Genomic DNA, 27,782 nt, shown 5'->3' with positions numbered 1-27,782 from the left:
TTGTTTTCTGTTTATCCTTCTACTTCTATTCCTCTTGTCTTTTCCTGGCTTCTTTTGGATTTTTGAAACCGTGATTTGAATTCTATTTTAATATATTTTTTGGCCTTTTAGTTCCATTACTTTCTTCTTATTTTGTAGTGGTTTCAGTGCAGATTATTATATATATATAGTGATATTTGTAGTATATGTTATATATATACATATATAAATCCTTAAATTTTGTATTTAAAATTAATATAGTACCACTTCCCATAAAATGTAGATACCTTGAAACTATATGGGCCAATTAATCCTCTTTTTAATGTCCTTTATATTATAGTTTTCATGTATAAAATCTATGTTATAAATAGTACATGGCAGTTATAATTTTATATCAAACAGTCATACACTTCTAAAGAAGTCAAGGAAAACATGGGCACCTCGGTGGCTAAATCGGTTGGGTGCCCAACATTTGATTTCAGCTCAGGTCATGATCCCAGGATTGTGGGATCAAGCCCCATGTTGGATTCTGTGCTGAGCATGGGGCCTACTTGGGATTCTCTCTCTCTCTCTCTCTCTCTCTCTCTCTCTGTCTCTCTCTCTCTCCTCCCCTCCTCCCTCTGCCCCTCTCCTGCACTCACACATTCTCTCTCTCCCAAAATAAATACACATTTTTTAAAAAAAAGTTAAGGAAAATAAAATCATAATTTCATATCTGTATATCTAGTTTTTAAGCTAGTTTGTGATAATAGTTGTATAACTGTAAATTTAAAATCATTGAATATACACATAAAGCAGGTAATTTTATGGTATAATAATTATACCTCAATAAAGCTGTTAAAAACAAAAAAATTATAAATATTCCACCTGCTCAAGTGCTATTTGCCTTTGATTTATGAAGATTATTTTAAAACCAGTCCATTAACATAGCATGCCTGTTTTAAGAAATCTTCAGTAAGATCAATTTGATTAGGCCAAGTGGAATCGCAGAGCTTCTGGTTGAAGAAGTCCAGAGATTACAAGGTTTCCTAGTGACATTTCTCTTTAAAAATACATTTCTAATAAATCTTTTTGGGTCCTCTCATGGAACAAAGGGCATGGGAGGAGTTTCAGTACCACTCCCATAGTTCTAATGGGATACGCTCTTTCCTCTGTTCAAAAAAGTAACTAAAGTTATTTCCTTCTTAATCACCATGGAATATTAAAAACTTATAGACAAAACAGAAAGTAAATGCTACTAAATTAGTAGTTATCATTGGATGTTTTTTCCTTTTCTCTTCTTTTCTTGTGTATGTTTTTCTCCCCAGCTTTATTGAGATAAAATAGACGTATATGTAAGTTTCAGGTGTACAGTGTCGTAATTTAATACATGTATATATTGCAAAATGGTTACCACAGTAAAGTTGGTTAACATTCATCTTCTCATGCTATTGTTCTTAACATTATAGTATTCAAAATTCTTCATAAACATAATGTTTGAATCTTGAATCAATGATACAAGCTTAACTTTTAATTTTTAATTAATTTTAGGTTACTTCTAAAGAGAGAGAGAGAGAGAATCCCAAGTAGGCCCTAATTTCTCACTACCATTTATTACATTACGGGGCATAAATCATCAGTAATTACTGAGTCAAAAGTATGGGCATTTTTTAGGCTCTTGTACATATTTGTAAACTGTCCATAGAACAGTTACATCAGTGTATATTTTCATCACCAGTTTTGACAGTCTCTCACTTTTTTGACCTAAATTTTATAAACTTCTTTGCCAAAGTCAAGTACTAAAAAAAGGTGTATCTTTATTTCTATTTGCATGTCATGAATACTTCCATCTTTTGTCTAGTTTTGTCTAGTGGAAGTACTCATGATGTTCAAATAAAATTGTCTAGTTTTGAGAGAAGAGTACTGAGCTACATGAGATAATTTTTTTTGAAAGTTCAAATGAGCAAATAATTAAAAATGATACGTGCATACCCTAAACATTGATTTTAAACTTGAAATACATGTCTGTTTATTTCTTTGATTGTGAGTCAAGTTGTTTTCTTTGAGAATATGGGTTTGCTATTTGGAGTGGAGTGTCATTCCTGGCATAAACCCCATCCATACTGTACTGTTTATAAGGTCCAATTTCAGGATAACATTTGAAGCAAGCTGAATGTAGAACCCTAGACTTTTCTGTTTTATTTCTTCTAATATTTTGCATGTGTCTCACCTACATCAAAGTTGACAGCAGTTTTTAAATTAAAAACTTTTTTAGGTTTATTATTGATATAGAGAGAAACAGAGCATGAGTGGGGGAAGGGCAGAGAGAGAGGGAGACACAGAATCAGAAGCAGGCTCCAGGCTCTGAGCTGTCAGCACAGAGCCCAGTGTGGGGCTGGAACCCACTAACCGTAGGATCATGAACTGAGCCGAAGTCAGACGCTTGACTGACTCAGCCACCCAGGTGCTCATCTTAAGTAACTCATCTTCATTCAACTTTGTTTTTAGGGGGACAGCAGTATTCCCCTTCCGTCACTTTTTGTTATTTAGTAAAATGTGTTGTCAACATTACAAGTTCAGCTGGCATAAACAGGACATAAACTTGCTTGATTCTTGGTGAGCATGCATTTCTACTGGTGGAAGTAGAAACAAGAGGTAGTAGGTACTAGAAAGTAGCTGACAAGCCAAGAACATACAGGATATTTGATGGAGGGATTAGAAAGCACTGCTTAATCTAACAAGTCATTTACATAGAAGCTGTTGTTTAGCAGACTTTCAGTTCTAATACTCTGACACCAAAATTCACTCGCAATGGGGGTAGAAATTAATCTTAACTCCTATTTATATCTTGCCTTCCCTCCTTTCCATTCTCAAATAGTTATTATGTGCCTCATGCTGTGTTAGGTGCAGTGAATAAAGAGATTAACAATCCACAGTTTCTGTTCTCAAGGAGTTGAAATCTAAAGAGGCAGCTACTGTATGGTACCGTCACTGTTGGCTTTCTGCTAGAAGGACCAGCCCAGAAGGATGAGCCGTACAAACGTGGAGGACAGAGTAGGATGACCTCACTCATTCTGTCAGTGAGGAAAAATTTCCCAGTGAGGTTTGATCTTAAAGGGGAGATAGGAATTAGGCTTTCAGAATAGGAGCGACTAGCATGCACACATGGAGGAGGATTAGCAAACTTCTGGATGTCTGCTGACCTATTCAGATTGCCGTGTGTGTGTGTTCTTTCATTTATTCATTCCTTCCACTCACCCTGATCTCCTTCATGCTTGTGAGAGTGACTTCTGTAAAGCACCTATGTAGAAGCAGCCGAAATGAATGAATGTAAGAGCACAGTCTTATGCCTCATATTCTCTGTCCTTCCCCACTCTCCCTAGAGATGTTATTAATCAATTAAGGGGAAGTACAGTAATGGGCACCATTTGTCCAACACTTAAAATGCACCAGACACTTGCTTAGTGTTCTGCATGTTCTCTCATTTATTTTAATCCGTATTGTCACCCTGTGAGGTAAGAATTAGGATCTCCGTGTGTAGAGCAGGCAATGGAACCTTGGAAGTTAAGGCAAATTGCCAAAAGCCTTACTGTTGGGATTGACGGACCTGAGTTTGAGACCATGTTTCTGTAAGTCAGAAAGCCCATCTCCTAACTGTTGCACCAAGATATAGGATTATGAGGAGGACTCACTCTAAATCACAGGAGAAAGTTTGGCTACTTTTTTCCAAATGATTCTCCTAGACAATTATGTTTGAACATCCAAAGGTAATTGAAAAATTGTGTTAAGGTATAATTAAGTAATTGATAGTTAGGTAACTCATATTAAATTTAAATTCTATAAATTTTTCTTGCTAGATTATAGTTCCCATAAGACCTGCCAGTTGATCAAAATGCAAAGAAAGCATCCACCATCCCTATGCCCTCCTTCCACAGCTCGCTCCACTTCTCTCTCATTGGAGTGCAGATGATTAGCACCCTGACCAAGCCTGCAAATCCATAGCAGTCTGCTAATAATGCCCTCTTTATCCAATCTCCAGTGTATAATCTGACTTAAGTCACCTTTCTGGCCACAGCTGTCCTTTTCGGCCTGTGCCCTGGCAATCCCCCTTTACCTCAGTTGCACTCCCAACCCTCCAGCCCCATACCCCGGCCACCTCTCCTGCCTGAAACACACACACAAACACATCCCCATTCTCTAGTTTCATTAAACTCAAAAGTCCTTAAAAATACTTTTTTTTTTAAAAAAATTGCTGTGCTTTACTCTTGCTAGTCTGGTGCTCTTCCCACTCATCTTCTGTTGTCGACCTGGGGAAATCCTGCTAATCCTCAAGGGCCAATATAAATGTCACCTTCTCTGTGAAGCCCTCCCTTCCCCCTTCCCCAGAAGAGGCAGTGTTTGTCCACTCCCTTCTGACTTCTAGACCATTCTGTTTATCTGTTTGATAGAGCCCCTGACACAGTTCATTTTCTCTCTCTTTCCATTTCCCCTACTCCTGAATGGGAGCTCCTAGGTTAGATCATTATTTGTCTTTCACTCTCAGTGCCCGCATATAGTAGTTTTTTTTTTTTTTATTAAATGTGCTTTCAGTATGTTTAATGTCATTCATTTAATATAGAGCTGCTCTGCGTACATGCTAGGGCTTGGTGTATATTTACCAAATTGTCCTAGCATCAAGTATAAGAGGTTCTAGCACATTCTTTTTTTAAATATAGTTTATTGTCAAATTGGTTTCCATATAACACCCAGTGCTCTTCCCCACAAGTGCCCTCCTCCATGCCCATCAACCCCCTTCCACCCACCCCCTCCCCCTTCAGCCATCGGTTCATTTTCAGTATTCTAGAGTCTCTCATGATTTGCATCCCTTTCTCTTCCCAACTCTCTTTCCCCCTTCCCCTCCCTATGGTCCTCTGTTAGGTTTCTCCTGTTAGACCTATGAGTGAAAACATATGGTATCTATCCTTCTCCACCTGACTTATTTCACTTAGCATGACACCTTTGAGGTCCATCCACTTTGCTACAAATGGCCATATTTCATTCTTTCTCATTGCCATGTAATACTCCATTGATCCATTCATCAGGTGATGGACATTTAGGCTCTTTCCATGATTTGGCTATTGTAGAAAGTGCTGCTATGAACATTGGGGTACATGTGCTCCTTTGCATCAGCACTTCTGTATCCCTTGGGTAAATCCCTAGCAGTGCTTTTGCTGGGTTATAGGGGAGTTCTATTGATAGTTTTTTGAGGAACCTCTGTACTGTTTTCCAGAGCGGCTGTACCAGTTTACATTCCCACCAACAGTGTAGGAGGGTGCCTGTTTCTCTACATCCTCGCCAGCATCTATATTCTCTTGGTTTGTTCATTTTAGCAACTCTGACCAGTGTGAGGTGATATCTCAGTGTGGTTTTGATTTGTATTTCCCTTATGATGAGTGATGCTGAGCATGGTTTCATGTGCCTGTTGGCCATCTGGATGTCCTCTTTGGAGAAGTGACTGTTCATGTCTTCTGCCCATTTCTTCACTGGATTATTCATTTTTCAGGTGTGGAGTTTGATTAGTTCCTTGTAGATTTTGGATACTAGCCCTTTATTTGATAGTCATTTGCAACTATCTTTTCCCATTCCCTCAGTTGCCTATTAGTTTTCTTGATTGTTTCCTTTGCAGTGCAGAAACTTTTTATCTTGATGAGGTCCCAATAGTTCATTTTGGTTCTTGATTCCAACAGGGATGTCCACTCTCACCACTCTTGTGTAATAGTTTCTTAATAATCATACTGAGGGGCACCTGGGTGGCTCAGTCAGTTAAGCCTCTGACTTCGGCTCAGGTCAGATCTCACGTTCGTGGGTTCGAGTCCCGCGTCGAGCTCTGTGCTGACAGCTAGCTCAGAGCCTGGAGCCTGCTTCCGGTTCTGTATCTCCTTCTCTCTCAGCCCCTCCCCATCTCATGCTCTGTCTCTCTATCAAGAATGAATAAAACATTAAAAAAATTAAAAAAAAATAATCATACTGAATTGTTACTGAAGTTGATAACCTTTATTTAGTGCATCCTATATCTTAGACACTGTGCTTGATGTTTGTACATATATATTACCCCACTGAGTCTTCATACTCCTTATATATTGTATTACCACCGTTTTACAAAGTAGGAAACCAAAGTTAAGTGAGGCAAAATAACTTGACCAGGGTGACACAAGTGGATGGAGTCAAGATTTGAGAGTATCTGACTCCAGAGTGCATTCCTTTATACCGACAGAAACAAATCAATCTAATAAGTTCCCTGGGGAGTTACCAACAACTAGGAGATAGATTCTCTATTGAGACCTCCCCTGAATGGCTAAAGAGAAGCATGTAAAATACCCTCTCAGCAAAAGGATGAGTGAGGTCCCTTGGAAAAGGCTTGAGAGTCCTTTGAAAAATCTTATTTTATCCCAAGAAGAGGCTCAAAGGACTCTGTTCTGAGCGCTGGTAAAGTTAGGTTCAGAGAATATAGTACCTGGACAAATAACCCTCTCACACTGTTTTTGCAGACAGTTATGAGAAAAGGAGAAAAGCCAGTGTTGAGCTGAAGGATGTTGTAGATCATCAAATGCCAGAGCTACCCTTTTACAATGGAGAAGACCAAAGGTCCAGATTCATTAATTAACTTGCCAAGGGGCACATTGTTAATAAATAACAGAGCTTGGCCTAGAATCCCAATTTTCTGAGTCCCAGTTCAGTGCCTTTTCTACCATAGTGTGCTCTATATTAGAGTTGCTGTGTTCATGTTTGGAGAAAAAATGCTGGACCAAGGCAGAAATGAGTCTTTGAAGGAAACAGCGTGATGCCTTTGGAGCTGGTCAGCTTTTGCCTAAGACCTGCTGCTATTTTGGGGCTCTCGGTTGGCTCAGAACTAAATACTGCCAGCCATACAAATAAAAAGGCAAGGCTATTATTTGGGCCTCCTAGGTCTGTGCATTCACTTACCTGGTTGCAAGGGCAAATTATCAGTTCATCTCCGCTGGGCAGTTATAGCATAGGATTATATTAGCCCTTGTCTTAGTGCTTGGACATCCGCTGGTGTGTCTCAGTTAAAATAAATGCACAAGCCGTGTGTCCCAGGTTGCCAGAGGAGAGGGAAAAGAAAGAAATCTAAATCTGTCTCCACCAATGCCGATCTCTAATGCTGTTTCTTTCTGTTTCTTTTCAGGGTGACGAGGAAGGACCCAGGTAAGATCACATTATTGCTGCTTGCCTGTTCTCAGAAATGAAGTAGAGTGACATTTGTGGCCTTTTAATGCCCCATGAAATATGGACAGCCAAAGAACAGCACAGAAAAGGGATCAACATCTTAAGCCAGGGCTTTGAAGATTTTATTTTGTGAGACTCCCATCTTCCCTCCCCATCTATGCCATTCCCTGCCTGTAACCTTCAGATAAAGGTAGACTTGAAAGTATGTAATGACAGTAACTTCGGAATACCTTGTTAAGAAGAGTAGGCACTATATTTGAATGATAATTAGGCTATCAGGTGGACTGCCTAGATAAACTTTGGCATTGTTCTTTCTTGATTGGAATTGGATTCCTTTTTCTTTTTTTAATGGGCTCTGGATCCATTATTCTTTATTTCTGAGGTATAACATCTTTGTGTCTGACTATAGACACCTATACAGTGATATTATGGAACTTCGTTTAGGAAAAGAAAAACTGATCCTTTCTACTTCTGTATCACCACATGGGATTTGAAAGCGTGTTTCATTATTGCCTCTCCCTTGCCATACATCTGGAATTCGGTTTATTTACCTTTGCTGTCCTGCTGCTCAGATGCTGAGAATGGGCTCTCGGAAATGCTGCGGCCTTGCCGCAATCAAGGGGCTTTTGTGCAAAGTAAAATACAGTGTCCAGATGGGCCCCCTGTGTCCCATAGGATCAACACGGACTGTAAGGCTGGGGGAGAGCAGTGAGTTCATTTAGGCCGCTGCTATGCTAGCTTTAGTTTCAGCAGAAGTGCCCTTTTTTTCAAGTGAGCTTTTAAGTAGAATCCCAATGTACAAACCTAGGGTTCCTCAGAGCTCAGCTTGAAAACCACTTATCTAGTTCAAATTTCACATTGAAAGAAGCTAAATGACTTGTCCAAGGTACCTTACTGGAACCAGCATTCGGTCCTTCCTTGGTTCCATTTATAAACCAACAAATAAAGTTTCTTCTTTTTTCTTTTTCTGTCCCCACATCCTGAGCCTCTTCCTCGGTGCCATGTTACCCCCCATCTGTCTCTCCTGGTGTTTCTGGAACTGTGGTTCTCAGCCTAGATCCGGCTCCTTGTCTAATGTGGTTAAAGCCACAGGCGCCCTGGCTTTAAAACTGCAGAACCTCAGGGAATGTCTTCAAACTCCTCTTCCAGTCATTCTCAAGAACAGATTCCCTCTATGTTGTGGTTCAGTTATGTCCTCCCTCCCTGCCTCCTCCTCCCTCCTTTTCTCCTTTCTTTTCTTATGACCTACTATGTGTCAGGCACTATGCTGTATCCTGGGTATACAGTAATCACTAAGACAGACATGGCTCCTCTCCTTGTGGGAGAAACAAGCGTGTAATCGGGCCCTTATACTGTGGGGGAAGTGCTAGGATTAAGGGAAGTTTAGGCTGCTTTAGGAAGGCCCCTAAGTCAGTCTGGAGGATAAGGGAAGGCTTTCCAGAAAAGGTTATGTATGAACAGAGCTCTGAAAAATAAGAAGGCAGGCAGAGGAGGAGGGGGTAGGGTTGTTCTAGGTAGAGGGAACAACTTGAGGAAAAGCTCTAGATAAGAGGAGGGTGGAGGAAAGAAAGCAGAACCCAGATTATCTAGGGCCTTAGAGACCTCCTAAGATATTTGAGCACTAGCTTGCAGGCCATGGGAAAGCATTAAAGAATTGTAAATGGGAATTGATGCAAATAGATTTGCATTTTGGAAGTCCTCCTTGCGTGCCTGAATTGGAAGTGGATTAACAGCAGAGCCTGGGAGACTAGTTAGACTTGAGTTGTGATAACAGGAGCCTAATTCTACATCTTCTCTAGTTATTGACCAGGTTTTTACCATTTTGCATGGACCTTTGGTTTCAACAGACTCTAAATTATCTCCTTGGCACTCCATCTCTCCTGCTCTCAAGACCAGCTCTAGCTCATTAAAATCCAGGCCAAGTACAGCCCTGGACCTTCTTCGTTCCCAGAAAGAGCCTTCAGACAAGACCAATATAATGAAAACACCTTAGCAGAGGTGATGTGGCTTGGAGGAGCCTGATTAGGATGAACACACTCATCTTGTCTTTATGGCTACATATCAGAGTCATGTTGAGTAGGAGAATGCAGGGACCTTATGAAGAAATTAACTCACTTCAGATATGTTATTTAGTGTGAGATATTGGTTGTCAAGTTTAATTGCAGGTAGCTTCATGTCATTTTGACAAGATAGTCATGAAGCATAGTTGGTTTACTAGCAACCAAGATGTCAAGCTGTCTCCCTTAAGCCAGGCTGTCACAGATGTCAGTGGTTCTGTTGGACCAGGACTTGGCAGAACCCTTTTTTGGTACCATGAGCACTTGTAGAACATATTCTGATTTGGCAGAAAGAGAAAAGAGGAGTCAACTTTTCTTTTTAAACTTTAAATTTATACTTGTTGGTTCCATTCAATTTGTGTTGAACTACCATTTGGCTCAGTTAATTCCAATTAACACTTCAGGGCAGATTGCCTTTGATCTGAAATTTCTCTCATTTATGATATACACTTTACCATCCCAATAAGCCAAACAGAGTCTTGTTCCAAAGGCTTCTGTGTTGCTGACAGTATTAAATGAGAGTTTGATGTGTGAGGAAATGTGGGTCTGCCTGCACCAGGGACGGAAGAGGAATGAACCTGCAGGCTCTGTGCAGGTCTCTTGGATGACTGCACCTGTGTCTCCTTTGCTGGCATTCTTTCCATACGACCACTGTCTGCACGTAAGTCAGGCCACTCTCCACAGTGGCAGTGACAAAGGAAAGATATCCTGTTCTGTTGAAACCTAGCTGTCTGTAGCAGGGCTGCGTGTGCCCTGTCTCAGCGGGGCTCTCCCTGCTTTCCCTCTTCCTTTCCATTCCGACTCCTTAAGCCATTTGACATGACGTGTCTCAGTAATGTGCTTTTGGTCCTGTCCGTTCCTTGCCCTGAATTTTATTGTGTAGTTGTCCTGCTAATTAATAACAATAATAATCATAGCTGTCACTTATCGAAGGTTTACTGTGTATAGTGTTTTATATATATCCTCATCTAATCCTCACGTAAAGCCTATGATGTGGTTATTATCTCACTTGTAAAATGAGGAAATTAATGCTCAGAAGGATGAACTTGCCCTAGATTACAGAGCTAGTAAGATGCAGAGTTAGGATGTGAATCCAATCTGGCTTTGGGTCCATGCCCTCCGCCGCCATTTGGACCATCTGCTGCCATCCACCAGCCCCCCGCTTTCCTCCCCGGGGACGGAAGAGGAATGAACCTACAGGCTCTGTGCAGGTCTCTTGGATGACTGACCTGTGTCTCCTTTGCTGGCATTCTTTCCATATGACCAGTGTCCGCACGTAGGTCAGGCCGCTTTCCACAATGGCAGCGACAAAGGAGATTTCCTGTCCTGTTGAAACCTGTTCTGTCCTGTTGAAAGCTGAGGAAGCTGGGAGGCTAACTGCACACTCCTCAGAGGGTCACTTTGCTCCCATTCCTCTGACCTGGGAGGGTTCACTCGCTTTGACACTGAATTGGTGGGGCCTCTGTTTTCTGCAAGCTACCTCTCCTCTCCTTAGCCTCTGTCATTCTAAAGGGATATTTCTTCATCTCACCGGCACATAGTGCCCTTTGAGGGTCAGCAGCAAAACAAGCCCTTTCAGACTCCCTGGGGAGCAGGCAGACTGGCCTTCCCCTCCCCGCTCCCCCCACCCCCAGAATTCGCTTCTGTTGCCCCTGCATCTGGTGGCCTATCCTCAGATCTGCTACAGCTGCATAGATGGTGAGGATCCTTGGAGGGTATGGAGGAACGAAAGTCTCATGTGTACAACATGGATGTTAAGTACCGTGGAGTCATCTTTTAAGAGGGTGTCTTTGAAGCCCAGAGTGATTTTTTTTTTCAAGCAAAAAAAGCAATTTACACTTTTGGCAGCAATTTTGTCTTCTGTGTGCTATTACGGGAGATCTTGTGTTCACTCCCTCACAGATCGGCTCCTCAGCTCCTGCTGGAACCCGCTGAGAAGTGATATATATTCCAGGAGAGGGGGTGGCGATAGATACTGCTGCCTCAAAGCTGTTTTCTAGTGGGAGGAAGTCAGAGAGGGAAGGACCCTGAGACTCTTGTGCTCGGAAGAAAAAGGAGCAAGATCAATATTAAATCTGGATTTGCTATTGAGATGTTCTGTGATTTTAGCTTAGAGGAAAATGGCTTTTTAATAGTAACAGCCGTATTTGGGACTTGCGTAGAATTTTTTATCTTCATAGCTGGCTCTTCTTCAGGCAAAAAGCTCCTGCTGAGATCCGTGTGAATCTGACCCATGTTGGTTCTGTGATCAAACAGGCAGTGAGTTCTGAAGGAGTAGGAGCTCAGGGAGAGTCAGCAGACCTGCCTTCTATTCTTGGTCTGCCTGAGACTGACTGTGTGACCTTGGACTAGTCATTCAACCTCATTGCCTCTGTGTCATCTGTTCTTATTTCTCTGTAAACACTCGCCTTTCTTTCCCCTGCTCCCCACCCAGTTTTGGGGGGGATGTTGTTGTGTGAAGAAATACAGTCTTCTATCACATATGGAGTGGAAAGAATTTGTTTCTCATAGATTCTATAATTTAGTAGATTTAAAATAAAGTCTCCTCAATTTGGTTTCTTTAAACAGTTTCTTGGGGCTGTATACAAGGTACTCTCCACCACACCCAAAATAATAACCGTATGTTCTTAGACATGACATCTCTCCTCCTGACAGCATAGTTTGTAGAGATCAAAGGAACTAAATCAGTGATACACTTAGGTTTCTCATGTTCTCTGATTACCAATTCATGATTTAGTTTTTGTCTTGTCTTCATTCCGGAAGACCTAGCTAGAAGCCAAAGAAAATGGCTCAGATACTTGAGACATGGGATAGAGCGATCAGGGCTGTTTATTGTACACAAGTGGGGTCCCAGCATCCAAGCTGGCCTTCCGCATAGAGAACCTCTTGACTGTCGCATTCCTTGTCACAGAACCTGGGTTACTTTGCTTTCCCCTGCTCATGTGGATGGTTTATCCTCCGCTCGCCCAGGTGAGGGATGGAGCTCTGCTCTGCATCATGCTGCCTCTTGGTAATAAAAGCAAACCTCCCTTGCTAACGTAATTGATTTTCAGATATACACCCATGATCAGCACTTTATTTTATGCATATTGGTATATAACCAGACAATCCAGGCACAGCTGGAAAATTCAGCCAGGGTACCTCTAGTTTACCTCCATCCGCCTCACACTGGAAATGCTGGCCAGGAGCAGCCGCCTGCTTCTTCTGGCTGCGTCATGCTAGCAACAAGAGCCCTAGTAGGAAGGGACCCGGGTGTCCCTCTGCACGCTGTGATTTTACTTCCAACATTTACATGTGTTACCTCATTTATTTCAGTCCTCATAGGTGGCTAACACATTATCCAGAGCTGCAGAGAGGTTACACGTACGTGAGGTGGCATGGCTAAAAAATGGTAGAGCTGGCATTTGGACTCCAGTCATCTGACGAGCATGCAGACTCTTAACCACTGCACCGTCCCGGTGCTCTGTAATAAGTACGTGGGATGTTGAGTTACGGTACAGCCAACGCAGAACAGAGAATCAGGAAAGATAGCATTTGTGCTGGACTTTGAAGAAAGGGAAGGGGTAGGCTTTTCCAGGTGGAAAGGGTAGAAAGGCCATCTAAGCAGAGGGACCAGCGTGTCTCAAAGCTCAGAGGAAAAGCACAGGTGCTGTGTGGGGAATGGTGAGCCACTGCATGACCAGACGGTGGCGGGAGCTGGGGCTAAAAGATGGGTGGGTTCACCTTGGGGAGGGTCCTGTGTGCTGCGCCGAGGTGCCAGCAGGTTTGTACTGCTGCTTTGCCCTTTCTGTAGAAGAAGCAGACAGACTTCTAAATCTTGTGGGTCTTTTTCTTTAGTTGCATCTCACAATTTGTTATGGGTAAATTGTTTGCTCTCTTGTGCCTCGGTTTCTCCATCAAAATAGCACACCCTGTTATCCTTAAAGACAAGTATGCTGTGAAGCATTGAAAGTGTTCTTTTGGGTTTCTTTTTTTAGATGGAAAAACAAGCAGCTGAGCTAAAGTAGCTGAAGAGGGAAATTGTTTGTTTGATTTGTATCTTATAACCCTATTTTGACAGCTCCTGCCTTCTTCAAACTTAAAATCAGGTTTGAAAAGTAGTTATCTAGTTCCAAATTAATAGAGAAAAGGAATACTAAAGCCTCAACATTTTCCAAACAGATTTAAGACTAAAGGTATCTTTTAAAACCTAGTCAAAGAATTAAATCGATGTCACATTTGTGCCTGAGTTAGATCCAGTGCTGAAGAGTATGGCTGGAGCCTTCGTCCCGTCTTCCTTACTTGTCTTCAGAGCCATTTTGGACGGGCTTTAAACATAAGCCATTTGAGGAAGTTAGAAAACTCTGGTCTGTGTTTTAAGAATAACTAAATTGGATGTTGTTGCTTGTACCCCCTCCCCTGGGGCAGCCACGGCAAATTTGTTGTTAGTGGTGTCTTTTTCATTTTAGGAGAAACCTGCTAGGCTCTAGCATCTTCTCACTTCCTCCCAGCGAGAGGCACGCAAGAGGTCAGTAATTCCATTTTCCCAACAGCTTCCAAGGATCCTTCCTTTTTTTTGTAGCTCTGCGTGCCTGAACTGCATTCCCCTCTTTACCCAGAAACACACAACATCTGTAACAGATGCTGGGAGCAGGAGCTGGTTTGCTTTTGTGATTTGGTTTGTTGGTTTCTCTTTTTTCATTTAAAGATGATGTGAAGTGAAGAGTCAATAAGCGTAGGTCCCTTTAAAACTAGATCCCAAGGAAGTAGCTTCAGAACATTAAGAAAGGTGGTCAAAAGCCGAGATGAAACTTGGGCACCCTAAATGGTGAGGTCTTTGCCAAGGACCAGTGTTCATATATGTGCCTGCTTGGACCTAGGACCTAACTAACGTGCGGGTGTATGTTCATAAAAGAGATACTTCCTTAGCCACAAGCAGGGGTTTCAGAGAAGAAAAGCACCTTCTTACATAAGTGTCTCATTCCCTCCCACTCCTTAGCACCACTACCAATTGTTCCCCGGAGGTTGTAGTGTGGTTGTAAAACGCATTTTGTTTCCTTGGTGAGTACATGTGTCCTTCCCTCTGGTCCCATCAGTTCTATTTAAAGGAAAGTGAGATTGAGCACGAGGAACACAGCCCAGAGAAGGGGGTGCTGCGGGAATTGCCCTGAAGGTGGGGGAGAAGCATGTCTCGGCTGCCCCCTGGCTTCATGGGGCGGGGCGCGGCCCCCCACTCCTGAACAGATGCTCCCACCGGAGGACCACGCTGCCCTCCCTGCCTGCCATCCGCGCTTGTCCAGGACTAATGGCGATTCCACAGCTGTAGGGCTACCTGCTTCTCTGCTGCATGTTAAGCAGCCGCTAGATCTACGTAGAGTGCTCAGAGCTTTAGACCAGCTCTGTGAGGTAGAGTTACTCCGACCTTTTTATGGAGGGGGAAATTGCTGCTATAAGAAGTTACATGAGTAAGCCATGGTCACACCGTAGAAAGTGAGTCTGCCAGGATTGGAACCCAGAACTGTCAGGCTTCAAATTCTGTGCTTTCAACCACTGCCCCAGACTGCTTTTCTCAGGAGAAGCAAGATTCCTATCTTCCAACATCTTGGCTGGGAATAGGTGACAAGGCAGCAGGGATTTGGCATTTTTACCAGAAAATGTTTTCATTTTCTTTGTTGAATGGCAACAAGCAGTTTGCCTGAGATGGAAGTTGAGGTGGAGCTTGCCAGGAAACTGCCTGAGGGGGAACGAACCAGAACTTCTCTCCCCAGCCAGGTAAACACGAGTTTACTCCCTGGCTTTTGTGGAGCCATTAAGTGCCATTGCGTCTTCTGAAAGAGCCACTGTTCACCCAGTGGCAGGTGCAGGCCAACTGTTGTCATGGCAACGGCAAGAGAGGCGAGCATGTTTAATTCCAGAACTGATAATTAACTGGGGGGGTTGGGAGGGGGCTAGGGAGAGAAATGGGGGGATAATTGTTTCAGGAGGGAAAACTTAGCAATTACCAGCAAGCTGCATGGATAAGAAGGCCAGACACAGATGCCCCTAGAATTCAGTGCTCATCCCCTCTGGTTAGGAAGTTTTCATAAACTGAAATGAAGGGTCAAGTCCCCAGCCAACCAAGACACTTTAAGGAACCAGATGAGTTAAGAAGAATGTTATATAGGCTGGGAAGAGAGATGCAGGGGGTCAGATGAATGACTGCCGTAAATGACGGCACTCATCCAGAAGCAATCCAGAAGTGCTATCTAAGCTCTGCAGGAAGAATTCATGCTTGGGGAGAGAACAGGGCCCAGGAAGCACACCTGGTCTGAGTTTGTACTTCTGTGTGGGGAATGAGGGAGAGTGGCTTAATAGAGAGCGAAAGGAAGACTTGTAGAGATGAGGCACTTGTTGAGGCACTTAATCATTGTGGCCATTAGTCTGTGAACCCTCCGAGATTGTAATATTGGAAGTAAGCTAAGCATTCCACATGGATTATCCATCTCATTTAATCCTTACAGCAGCCTAGCATGAAGGTGTTTCCTGTTCTCATGTCAGACTTTGATAAATTCAGTACCTCGCCCAAGGTCAGAGCTAGTAAGTCACTGTACTGAATCCTATTGCCCTACTGATTTGTATTTATAAAATAGAACCTATATTACTCTATGGGAAAGAATCAGACTTAAGTATATATGAACAATTTACAATAAGAAAGGAAAATAATGTTGTTGTTTTTAGTGGAGGTGAGGTAAGCTACAAAATAAGAATTACTGAATGAAAAATATTAGTGTCCTGTCGTGCTTCTGAGGTCTGTCACACTCCTTCCTCCCAGATTAACCCTGTGTCTCCAGTTCTGATGAGGGGAATAAGTGTGAGTTATGGTTCTTTCCTAACTTGTTCTTATTTTTTAAGTTTAATTTTTTAAAAACATGGGGCTCAGACTCATGACCCCAAGATCAAGAGTCACATGCTCTTCTGACTGAGCCAGTTAGTCACCGCAATGATGTATTTTTTTTTCGAGAGAGAGAGAGAGGGCACACACAGGTGGGAGAGGGGCAGAGGCAGAGGGGGAGATTGAGAACCTGAAGCAGCCTCCACACCCAGTGCAGAGCCCGATGCAGGGCTTAATCTCACAACTGAGATCATGACCTGAGCTGAAATCAAAAGTTGGACGCTTAACCAGCTGAGCGACCCAGGTGCCCATCTAATAATGTATCTTAACCAACCTTCCTTGGTTTATGTTTTTCATTGGGAAAAACTATCATAGTGTATAGCAAGACTTTTATGTTCTGTGCGCGCGCGCGCGTGTGTGTGTGTGTGTGTGTGTGAGAGAGAGAGAGAGAGAGAGAGAGAGAGAGCAAGAGAGAGAGAAATGGGGGTGGGTGGAGAGGGAGAAAGGACCAGAGAGAGAAATTCACTTTAAGATGATGAGTCTCAGGGACACCTGGCAGGCTTAGTTGGTAGAGCATGCAACTCTGGATCTCACGGTCACAAGTTTGAGCCCCACGTTGGGTGTAGAGATTACTTAAAAAACAACTAAAGTGATGAACCTCAATGGAAAAGGAATCATAGCATTTATCCAGCAGTATCTGCAGAGCACTTGCTTTCTTCCAGGTATTGTCTTTGGTGCTAGGAGTACAGTTGTCAACAAAACATTCAAGGTCCATGTCCTCAATGAGGTTATATTCTAGACTCTCAAGTAAGGAATGAGAAATGAAAGTGGAATATAATTTAAAACCACATTTTAAAGAAATCATTAGCTTCTCTCCTAAAACCAATTATAGGAAATAAAACTTGTCTAGTCCTTCTGGCTTGGAGGAAAATACACAGAAAATAGAGTAAAAGAGAAGTATAGGTTGATAATCACTATTTAAAACTATGAGCTTCCCCTCGATTTTCCAGAAGTATGACAAACTCTAATAGGTTTATGTTGCCTTTGTAAGTGAAACAATTAATATCAAAATTTGGGAGTTCAACTGACACAATAATTATGCTAGAAAATGTAATTTTGCCTGCATAATAGAGGTGGGATTATTTCAAGGAGATCTCATTAATGTGCTGCTCACCAACAAAGAGCAGTGTAACCTTTCTCTTATTAGATTAGTACAGGGTCATGATGCAAAAGGCTGTGGGAACAATTCTCAATCTTTTGTTCTAAGAAAATAAATTAAGCACTGTCTAGAAGTCTAGATATGGAAATTGCAATTGAAAACAGAAAAACAGTGTGACCACTCATACTGAAATCAACGTAACCTTTCCTTTCTGCATGTTTTATTCCTTTATCCATTTATTTAACAGATTTTACCAAGTGTCTACTATGTACCAGACAGTGCTAGGTGCTGGAGCTATAGTAGAAGTCAAACTCAAAGACAGCCCTTGTTTACATATAGCGATCAGTCTCTCCTCCACATTTGAGGGGCATATGTCTGTTCTGTCTGCTCAGCTCTCTGCAAGCTTAAAGAATCAGCAGTTTGTTTAAAAAAAAATGCATGTCATGTGCAATTGTAAATGGAAATCCCCCAAGGCGAGGCTTCCCAGATACAGTGGACTGAACACTAATTGTTGACTTACTCTTCTAAAGTAGGGTTCCATGTTCAGTAAGTGTGGAACATCCTACCTATTTGCCCACACCTTGGAGTTCCACAAGTACCCTGGCACGATGACATGTTCGAGCAGCCTTGTGACACTGAGGCCTGCCTCTTTGTTTAACCAGCGTTCCCAAACCGGCTGATGATAAGGCTCTTTTAACTCCTATCACATAAGTATCCCCTAGCAACAGTCTTCCTCAACTGGAGGCATGTAGCTCAGTCTCCACTGGATGTTGAGACCTCCTGCTGACAGCTGGCCACTCAAAAAGGGGGCATGAGACCTAAGGCAATATACTAGGAGTGCACATCTGTGAGGCTGAAGTCTCCCCATTATTGTACTTCGTGTCAAATAACTGGGACTTCTGAACTGTTATCATTGATGCAATTTATTTCCAGTACAATTGGAAGTGTAGTTATCAGGGGTACAGATAATTGAAGCTGACGTACATTCTTGGGAAGTAGAAGCCTAGAAAGGGGCACTGGGATATTTTTTTAATTGACATTTAAAAAAACCCTGGATGTCCATTATTCCACTAAAAACAAGATATCCATCATAAATAATTTTTTTGTTCTTTTCATCTTAATGTAATTCCTTTCACCTTTTAACAACAACAAAAAGCTGTGACACCAATGTATACCAAGCACCCAGCACCTTGCCTGGTACAGAGTCGACCCTTAAATATTGGTTGAGTGAAGGAATGAATGAATAAGACAACGATAAGAAGCATTACCAAACACAGAATAATGCAGAACAAGGTCATTTTTGTTTGTTTTAAGTCGGTGCATAAAGCAGCCCTGTCCGTTTCTCATATGACAGTGCCTCCTAACCTCCAGTAGCAACTCAGGTGCTTATCGTAGTTCAGGAGGAACTGAAACAGTAACACATCTAAAAATATTTTGCAACCTGTTAAGTGCTGCACCAGGGAATAGTTGTGTTCTTTTATTCACCAATAATTATGGAAATGCTCAACATTCTGTTTCAGAAATTTCACTTATATGACCAAACACTGATGCTAAATGGACTATACATCAGGATCACAGTATTTTGCTTTAGGCCCAAGAGACATCGGCAACGGGACTAAGCTGTCAAGCCTGCCCGTCCACTCTCTCCTCAGCAGTCTAGGGGCACCCTCTCTGTGTATTGAGAATAAAGTGAGAATATATGTGAATGATAGTATGTAGGATGCAAATAAGAAATGAGAATGATGCTCCATGCCCTTCAGAAGTATAAAGCGCTTAAGCAAGCACAGTATGATTGGATTGTAGTGAATTTGTATAATGGTTGGTATTTGTTAAGACATAATTGTGTTTACAACTTGAGGTGCATATGTAAGTCACTTAAATAAACACCAGGATAAATAAACAAACATTTACTAGGAATAATGAAGGAAGCAAGAATATTGACCTTGACTCACCACCGTTACAACTTACTGGGTACACACAGACATCTCATTTACTCTGACAAGCCTGAGAAGTGGTTTTGCTGCCGTCACGTTACAGACTGAGGGGACTGAGTGAGACTAAGTGACTTGTCCTGGGTCTCCCAGCTAGAGCTAGTGGTGGGAGAGTCCGCCCCCTTGGAAGTAAGGCCCTCTTGTTCTGTATTCCACATCTTTGCTCTCACAGCTACTTTGGTTCAAAAGATAATTCTTGTTTTCTCCTCCCTCTGGGGCGTGTTTCTGCCCTTGACTTCACCTTCTCAGCTAATGGCATCATCATGTCTCAAGGCAGTAACTTAAAAATATTCAATGTTTCTCTTTCCTTCACACTGCATATCCAATTAGTCAGCAAATCCTCTCGGATTTGCCATCAAGAATACATCAAATCCAAGGACTTCTCACCACCACCAGCCCACCTCATGGTGCAACCAGATCCTTTCTTGCCAAGAATCCTGCTGCCTTCCCCTTGTCACCCTTATCTGTCCTTCACATAGAGCCGACAGTTATCTTCTAGGATACGAAGATCATGCAGTTTGTCCATCCAGAGTGCTCCAGGATGTTCTGTCGTCTCTGGAATTTGCTTCGAGTGCCTGGAGGAAAGGGAGCCTGTACAGTCACACATGCCGTGGCTCCCCCCTGCCTCTCCGTCCCCACATGCCTGCCACCTACCCAGTGGCTCGCTGTAACTACACTGCATTCTTACTCCTCTTCAAGCAGGCATGACTTGTGGCGCTCGTTCTGGCTTCAGGGCCTCTGGTGCTCCCTTCTGCCTGAATGTTCATCCCCACATCTTCACACATAGCTCACTCTCTCACTATGTAGGCCTCTGCCGAAATATTACCTCTTGAGACCGCCATTCCTTACCCAGCTTTGGCTTTCTGCACATACTTATCACTGCACAAAAAGATGTTATGTGTGTAACTTATTATTTTATTTCTTCCTCACTATACAATAAGGGTCATGAGGGAGAAAGCCGTGCCTTTCTCATCACTGAATTCTCAGTGCCTAGAACGTCCTAGGCACACAGTTAAGCTTTTGAATGAATGATAGCTCTGCAAAATCCATTTTCTGAGTTGTGGAGGGAAGCCTGGTTTGGAGTGGGAAACCCTTAGATTCACTGGAAGGCATTCTCAGTCTATCACCTTGGCAGGCCATTTACCTTCAGCTGTTGTTGGTGAGTCTGCTTTTGTTATCCATAAAACTCCACAGAATGAGGGTAAGAAGGTCATAGAATTTGGGGCGGGAGGAGTAGGTGGAGATAAAATGAGCAAATGTATATGCCTTCTCTCAAAAGACGGGGAAGAGAAAGCCTTTGTGTGACTTTCGGAGCTCTAGAGCTCTGTACCCATAAGGCTTGGCAGAGACTAGTTTCTGACAATGTTTAAATCATAAGCCTAGGCCCTCTCCTTCTTCCTCAAACCCTGCCTAAAGAACACCTTGCCCAAGCCATAGGGTTCCCAAAATAATGCTTATGCATCATACTTTTTGCTTACAACCCCCTAATGCTAAAGTATCTAGGGGCAGTTTTCTTACCCAGGACTACCTTAATGATAGGAAAGCCTTCTCTTGATTATATTCAGTCTTGTCTAGTTTCTCTTAACATGCTTCTGTTTAAATAGATGAGTAACACTGTCATTTCTCAGACCAGATCTAACCCTCATGCCATTTGGAATGGAAAGCCTCATCCTCTGCAGTTAGCAAATTGATTTAAAGGAACTGACCCTCCAGTCATAAACACTGTGTGTTGACACCACAGGCGACAAGGACTCCTTTCCGAGACCCATGCCCTGCTGTCTTTCCGCCCCTAGACACTCAGCCTTAATGTGGTCTTAGTGACTCCAGCATCCTTCTCCCCGTACCTCCTCTAAGGGACCGTCTCACTTACCCTCATCATCCTGAACAATTTCTTTCTCAATAGAAGCTGACCGGTAATGCAGTGAAATTTCTAGTTATTCTAAGTTGTGCTGACACTTTCAGCATGGATCCTGCGGCAATGAAGGTCCCTACCAAGTAAATAAAATCTAGTTGTTCACATAAAAGGACAGGGGGATGGCTTGTTGGTGAAGAGGAAGGAATGGACTGTTCTCAGAGCCTAAGCTCTTTCGGCCAGCACCCCCAGATCAAGGGGAAGAAGTATAGATGGGGAGGACCCGTTACCTGCTTCTGGAGCAGGCCCTGGAGGCAGCCTAATGGCTGGGACAGATCAAGTACTGGGAGAAGTTTCAGTAGAGGAGGCTGCCTCTCTGAAGCCAGGGGCTGAGAATCCTGCCTTTCTCCTTGCACTTCGGGTTCTTTTGTTCTTCCTGACCTGAATCAGATTACAAATGTTGGATCTAGGTCAACGTAATAGTAACCTTATAATAGAACCCACTCACTGAATACTTAGTAAGTGCCTAGTGAGTGCTAAGCGCTTTGCCTGTATGGAAACATTGCCCTGAGCCTTCAGGCTTTGTCTTAGTGGTAATCTTTCAGGTGCATAAAATAGAGGTAAGGAGAAGTGAGTTCAGAAGTTCTTGTAAAATGCGTGGGTAAGTAAAGAGCAAGCCTCCTTACAGGCCTGGGGGAAACACCGTTCTGAATCTAGTGCCACCCTCATGACCACTCTCCGTGCCACCTCTCCAGCAGCGACTTCTCTGCTGTCCCTCTAGTGCTCAGCTAGTATGACAACAGTGCCGTCTGTCTGCTTTTTTAACCTGTAGCACCGCCACCTTTCCTTCAAGGTCCAACTCTGTTCCTTCTTCCGGGACTCTTCCTTTGACCCTCTAGTTCTTATGGTTCATCTCTGGACTTAGCACTTTCTCCTCTGGTTTGGAATTATGTGTATGCTGTGTCACACCAACAGCCTGTGAGCTTCGGGACAGCAACATCTTTACTTGATTTTTCTTTCTCTCAGAAACTCATAGCAGGTCTGTCACACTTTTCGCTAATGATATACATAAGCAGTATTTTGCCATATTCCAGACTTGGAAAATGACTGACCAGGACTGGTGAGCCCTTGGCCATTCCTTGGATGATAATGATCATGGCCATGACACTGATTGAGGGTTTACTGTGTGCCAGGTGTTGTTCTAAGGGTGTTTGTGTCATGATTTCATTTAATTCTTACAATAGGCCCTCAGGGGTAGAGGCTGTTACCGTCCCCGTTTTCCAGATGAGGAAAATTAAACATGGGAAGATTGAATAATTTGTCCAAGGTCACACAGCCAGTAAATGGGAGAGAACCACGGTTTGAACCAGAGCCACGTGGACAGCCACCTGTCTCAACTGCCTTCTCAAATCACCACTGTCAGCTCATACTGAAATAAACAAACAAAAACTTTAAATATTTAGTAAATAAATATTAAATACGTGAAATTCTCCCATGTACATCTGCTCTAATGAGGGGTTTTAGCCCAATTATTCAAGGGTAGTTTCTTTGCTATTTTCACTTAAAGCTGCACACTTGCTCTCTGGGCTGTGCCTGAGCTTCTGAGAAGGGCAGGGATGCAGCAGGGAGAGCTTTGGAGGGAGTAAAGTGTGCTCTCAGGACTGTGGCAGAGGAGGCCCTGGAGAGGTTTGGGCAGTGCTCTCTTCCTGTCCTTGGCAAGTAACGACAGCAAAGGTGCTATCATGACCGAGCCTCCCATTCCGCCTCAGACGCGTGCGTGTGCCTTGTGCCTGCTGAGGGTGGAGAACAGCACTCTGAGCCAGCCTCCGTGCAAGCTGCTGTCTGGACAGGCAGGGCGAGCTCAGATGTATCGTCGCAAGGAAGTTCCCAAAATAAACAGAGTTTTTGCTCTGACTCCTGCTTTTCCAGCTGAGGCCTGGCTGTTTCCTCTTCCTTCTTTTAAAACAATCTTTCTAGAAGGCATTTCTCGTCCTTCCTGCCTTTGAGTAATAGGGCTGACATCTGGGAAAGAGGAAGTAATCTTCTCCTTCGAAGGTTATATCTCCACCAGGCCTGAAAGTTGTTTAAAATTAAGTTGTTGCCTCTGGGGCTCTGAGTCCAGCGCTTGGGCCAGACTTCTGACTCCCAGAGGGCCAGACGTGAGAGAGTGAGATCTTACCCTGGGTCAGCCATCATTAGTCAGGGAACAGGTCTTTACTGAGTCTTAACCAGGTGCCTAGGCTGTGGTAGGATGCAGGGTGCTTACACCCAAGGGGAAATGTGGAGGATGGTCAAGATCGGGAGATGTGAAGTAATAAGATGACACCAGTGAGGTAATACATATTAAAAACCAAATGTGTGTTTCAGACTCTCACAGTTTTAAGAGTTCTTGGCATCAGCATGATGCACCGGTTAAACAATTACAGTCTTGGGCTCAGAGGTTCGGGTCTAAATTCCTAGCCTTATCACCTTGTGGCTGGATAACCTTAGTCCTCCCATGTAAACTCCTTAGGCTTGCTTTTCTCATGGGGATGCTCACTGTGATTAACATATGATTACTGTGAGGATTAGTGAGATGGTATATTTATTCAGTTAACAAAAAGGTTTGTTGGGTGCCTTCTTTGTGCAAGGCAGTGTTCTAAGTGCATGGGGTATGCACATGCCCCTGAAATCTCGGTGGCTATATCATAGATGTTTATTTCTCTTACCTAGTCCGTGTCCACGGTGGATCAGCTTTAACTCTGCTTCCTTCTTCTCCATTCTAAGGCCAAAACTAAGGAGCAGCTCCTATGTGGACCATGCCCGCAAAGGGAAAAGAGCAGTGCCCAAACCGTGCACCCCACCCCCACAGAGCAGGGGGTCACCTGGGGCAGGGTGCAGAGTGATTGCAGACGGAGAGCAGAGTCCTGATGGCCCAAGCATTGTTGTAGTGATTTAGGTGAAAGATCTTGAAGTTTCAGGTTGGGGAGAAAAGAATAGGTGGGGTAACATGGGCCTGGAAGGTGGAGAGGACGTAGTGAGTGTATATGAGGAGTAAAGGAGGAGGATGGAGCTACGTGGGAGCCCTGACTTCCACACCTTGCCCCGCAACCACTTCCTCGCGTGAACTCAGACAAGTCGCTGAGCTTCGCTGGCTTGCTGGGCTAGAGGCTGAGCATTTATACAAGTAGAGACTTGAGTCTGCTGTGGCCCTGAGGCTGCTTCCAGCTGTGTCCTCTATGGCTCTAAGACTCCCAGGCCTTTGTCTTGGGAGACCACCAACTGTGGGGACCCAGGCTCTTGGCCAGGGAAGTTGGTTTGCAGAGGAAGACGCTGTGGTAACTCCAGTGTGCATGTGTCTCAGCCCCCTGGGTTCTGTGCCTTCCACTGCACCTCTGCTCATAGCCTTCCCTTTCTCCCGGGCTTTGTTGTGAATCTAAAACAGGAGACAATTTCTTTTTCAGCTCCAGAGTGGGATCCGTGGACACACAGGGCCTGAGGTCATGGGACTTAGGTAGCATGTGCACAGTCTTTGGTATCCTGGCATCTTCATATACTTTCTCCAGCATATTTCATATTAGGAGAACATCTTCACAACGTCAGCCTGGGAGTCTGTTTGAGGAGAAAACGTATTGCCCCTCCCCACCCCATCCCCACCCGTATACACTCACAGTGAGAACCTTCTGCCAACTCTTCCTCTCAAGGGCAAGCTTCTGCCTCTCATAGCTTTTCCTGGCCCCTTCCCTTGGACAGAGGAGTAACTTGACTGATTGGCGAGAGTCTGGCCATCATTTGACTTTTCTTCCGTGTTGTGCAGGGCGAATCTGTTAACAGTCACTGCACTGGAAAGACAACGTGGCCATATCGTTCTCTCTTCTCTTTTGCTTTCTTGGATCACTTGGTTCAGGCAGGATGGAGATCCCTCGCTCTTCTGCTCTCTTTTGCAGTAAGCAGATTAGGAAGGAATGGCCTCTCAAGGACGCAGATCGGTCTTTGTTCCAACTTCCCTATCGGTGACTGGATGAGTGAGTCATTCCTTCCCTGGAATGACTAGGTAGTCTAAGACTCCCAGGCCTTTAGACTTCCCTTCAGGTAATTTTGAGATAGTGGCCTGGTGGCAGGAAGCAGTCTGTGTAGCCTCAGACACCAGTGCATCTCAAACAGCGTGGCACTTTATTAATTGGGTGTCCATGAACAAAAGTATCACCTTGCTGTCAATGTAGCTCAAGTCTCTGTTCTCCTTGTTTGAAATGAGAAGAGAGTGAATACGGGACACCGCGACCTGCCACTGAACACTTTCCGGTGTCACGTCACAGTTGTTTCAGGCTTTCAGACCGCCTTCCTCAGCCTTTCCAGTGGCCCAGTGCGGTCCTCAGAGAGGAGACTGCTCTTCATGCGCCTCACCAGAAGTGAGCTTATTTAGGAAGCTGAGTGGCCATCAACCAGCCGGCCATCCCGGAAGCTGTGTTTCTAGGAAGCTTAGTCCAGCTCTGTATCTGACATGTTAACCACTTGAGCCAAATGCTGGGTTTAGTACTTTTTCATGTGGTCATTTCAGTTAAATGACTACTATTGAATTTATTGAGCAGTCTGAGTTTACCAGCGATGACAGTTGTACCTAACAAGTTTGAGGCTTTTAGCTTCTTTCCTATCCCCAGCACCAGGCAGTGTTTTGAAATACACCTTTTAACCAGCAGATATTTAAATCCTGACGTGATATTGGCTATCTCACAGTTTAAGTCTTTGGTCAGCATTGTGCTTTATTCCATGAGAAGGGAGCTTTGCCAGAGTTCATTCTTCTGATTCTAAAAAGAGCATGGATGGCCATAATAGAAATAAACTTGGCATATTTTGAGGCCACTTTGGGGGCCTTTTCAGCTTGGAAGTTTCATTTGTTCATTCATTCATTCATCCATTCATTTTTCTCTCCCTCTCTGTGCAATCTAAAAGAAAGAGATTTAGTTTCTTTTTAACAGTTTCCTCCTCTTTCAGCAGTTCTGTGTTGTAACCACAACTTCCTAAGAGAGACTGTTGGTAAGGAACAGAACTGTGCAAACTAGTTCAGACTGCATAGCCGGCTTCGGAAAGGATGCGGGGCGTTTCACAGAACCTGAATAAAGGAAGTCTTTCTGTGCCTGGTCGAGACAGGAGTGTCAGCTGGTCAAGACTCTTGGTCTCCATCCTTCATCTCGATCTCCTTCCTGCCTCACCTTGCACCTGACAGAGCGGCCCCTCCGGGCTCACTTCTGTCCCCCTCTTTCCTGGTAATTTCAGCTCGCCCTGGTGCTGCTGTGGGCCCAGCTCTATGGCAGTTTTCTGGTGAGGGATTCAGTATTGCCTCATCACAAGTCTCGAGAGAAAACCCAGCTAGTTCATGTCTGTTAATTAGCTGCCCTGGAGTTAGGTGGTCATACCTCAGCCAGACAGCTTCCGTCACAAAGGGGGTGACTTCCCCACAAGGAGGGGGCAGGGCAGCAGAGTGCATTGGGAAGGTAAGCACAATTGAATGAAATGCTACAATGCTCCCCTAGAGAGGCAAACTAGTACATAATCTAAGATAACAATTTAGCTTTTCCTAACACAGTTTTTGATAATTAAACAACAGAGTCCTGCCAAATGCCCACATCTAGTGTCCATCCCAGACAAGTTCCGTTTCTTATACACCTGACTGTTTCACAGAATGGTGATCACTCAGCCAACATATGGTTCCTAATGGCACCCTTGTCTCTCATTGGCTGTGACTTCTGACAAGCCAGGGTATACGAGAAGAACTATGAATCTAAAGTCATAGGAGTTACTGCCATCTTTTGCTAATTTGGTGGCTGTGAACTAGTTTCAACTTCTTAGATTCTGTTCCCTTATTCTCAGAATGGGGCTGACTTGTTCCTCACTTTCCATTCAGGGTGCTTTGTGAGGAGCTCATCATAAATGTGTACTGGGTAATTTTGTGACTAGTAAAACACTATACAGATGAGTTTAGGTATTAATAATGAGTTAGAGATGGGAACAAAGATACAGTTTTTTGTTTGGCATTTAACATGAAGTGCTAAGGAATAGACCCTCTGGCATTTGCTTACCTAAGGCAAGTCATGGCTTTAGGCAAGATCAAGTTTCTGGCTCTCCGCTTTTACATCTCAGGGCTGTTCTCTAGCACTTGGAGTTGGTTGGAAGAAAGGTGTAATGAGAGGTATAGGTGCATGCTTCTCCATCCGGTGCATATCTTCATGGTTCCTGGTCATGATAGAGGGCCTTTTGTTCATTTTGGAGGTGGAACTGTTTTAATCATCATAATGATATTACATGGGCTGCTATCTGGGGTGCTTTTTATTATCTGGGGTACTTTTAATTAGATGGTGATGGTGAGGAAAAACATGGATCACAAATTATTTCCACTTTGCAAACAACTAAAAGAAACAGTAATGTGTTGAAGGTCTTATAACTAGTAAGTTGAAGAGCTAGGATTCAATACAGTTCTGCCTGATTCAAATTCCCACATTTTTCTACTATGCGTCACTGGCACCAGATCTTAGAGCCCAGTTTAATCCAGTGATTTCTAATGGGGGTTCTCAGATCCGAGGAGGATCTATGAAGATAGAAATAAAAGTCTATGGACTGTTTTCAGTATTTCAAAAATTGTAATTTTTAATTTAATAGTTTATTGTCAAATTGGTTTCCATATAACACCCAATGCTTCTCCCCACAAGTGCCC

General features: G+C 43.5%; 1 protein-coding gene across 4 annotated transcripts in view; it reads left to right on the top strand.

Annotated features, from left to right (window-relative positions):
* TRIM44 (tripartite motif containing 44) overlaps positions 1-27,782 on the top strand; it is a 108,786-nt gene that overhangs the window by 48,222 nt on the left and 32,782 nt on the right. For 2 of the 4 annotated variants that reach the window (XM_029956582.1, XM_029956581.1), the window contains exons 4-5: positions 7,145-7,164; positions 13,691-13,749. In XM_029956582.1, coding sequence (XP_029812442.1) covers positions 7,145-7,164; positions 13,691-13,749 — 79 coding nt within the window. The remainder of the gene's footprint in view (positions 1-7,144; positions 7,165-13,690; positions 13,750-27,782) is intronic. The other 2 variants (XM_029956584.1, XM_029956583.1) reach the window with 1 other exon arrangement.

The sequence above is a fragment of the Suricata suricatta genome, chromosome 11, assembly GCF_006229205.1.
Source record: "Suricata suricatta isolate VVHF042 chromosome 11, meerkat_22Aug2017_6uvM2_HiC, whole genome shotgun sequence".
Taxonomy (NCBI): domain Eukaryota; kingdom Metazoa; phylum Chordata; class Mammalia; order Carnivora; family Herpestidae; genus Suricata; species Suricata suricatta.
This window is presented reverse-complemented; position numbering and strand designations above follow the sequence as displayed.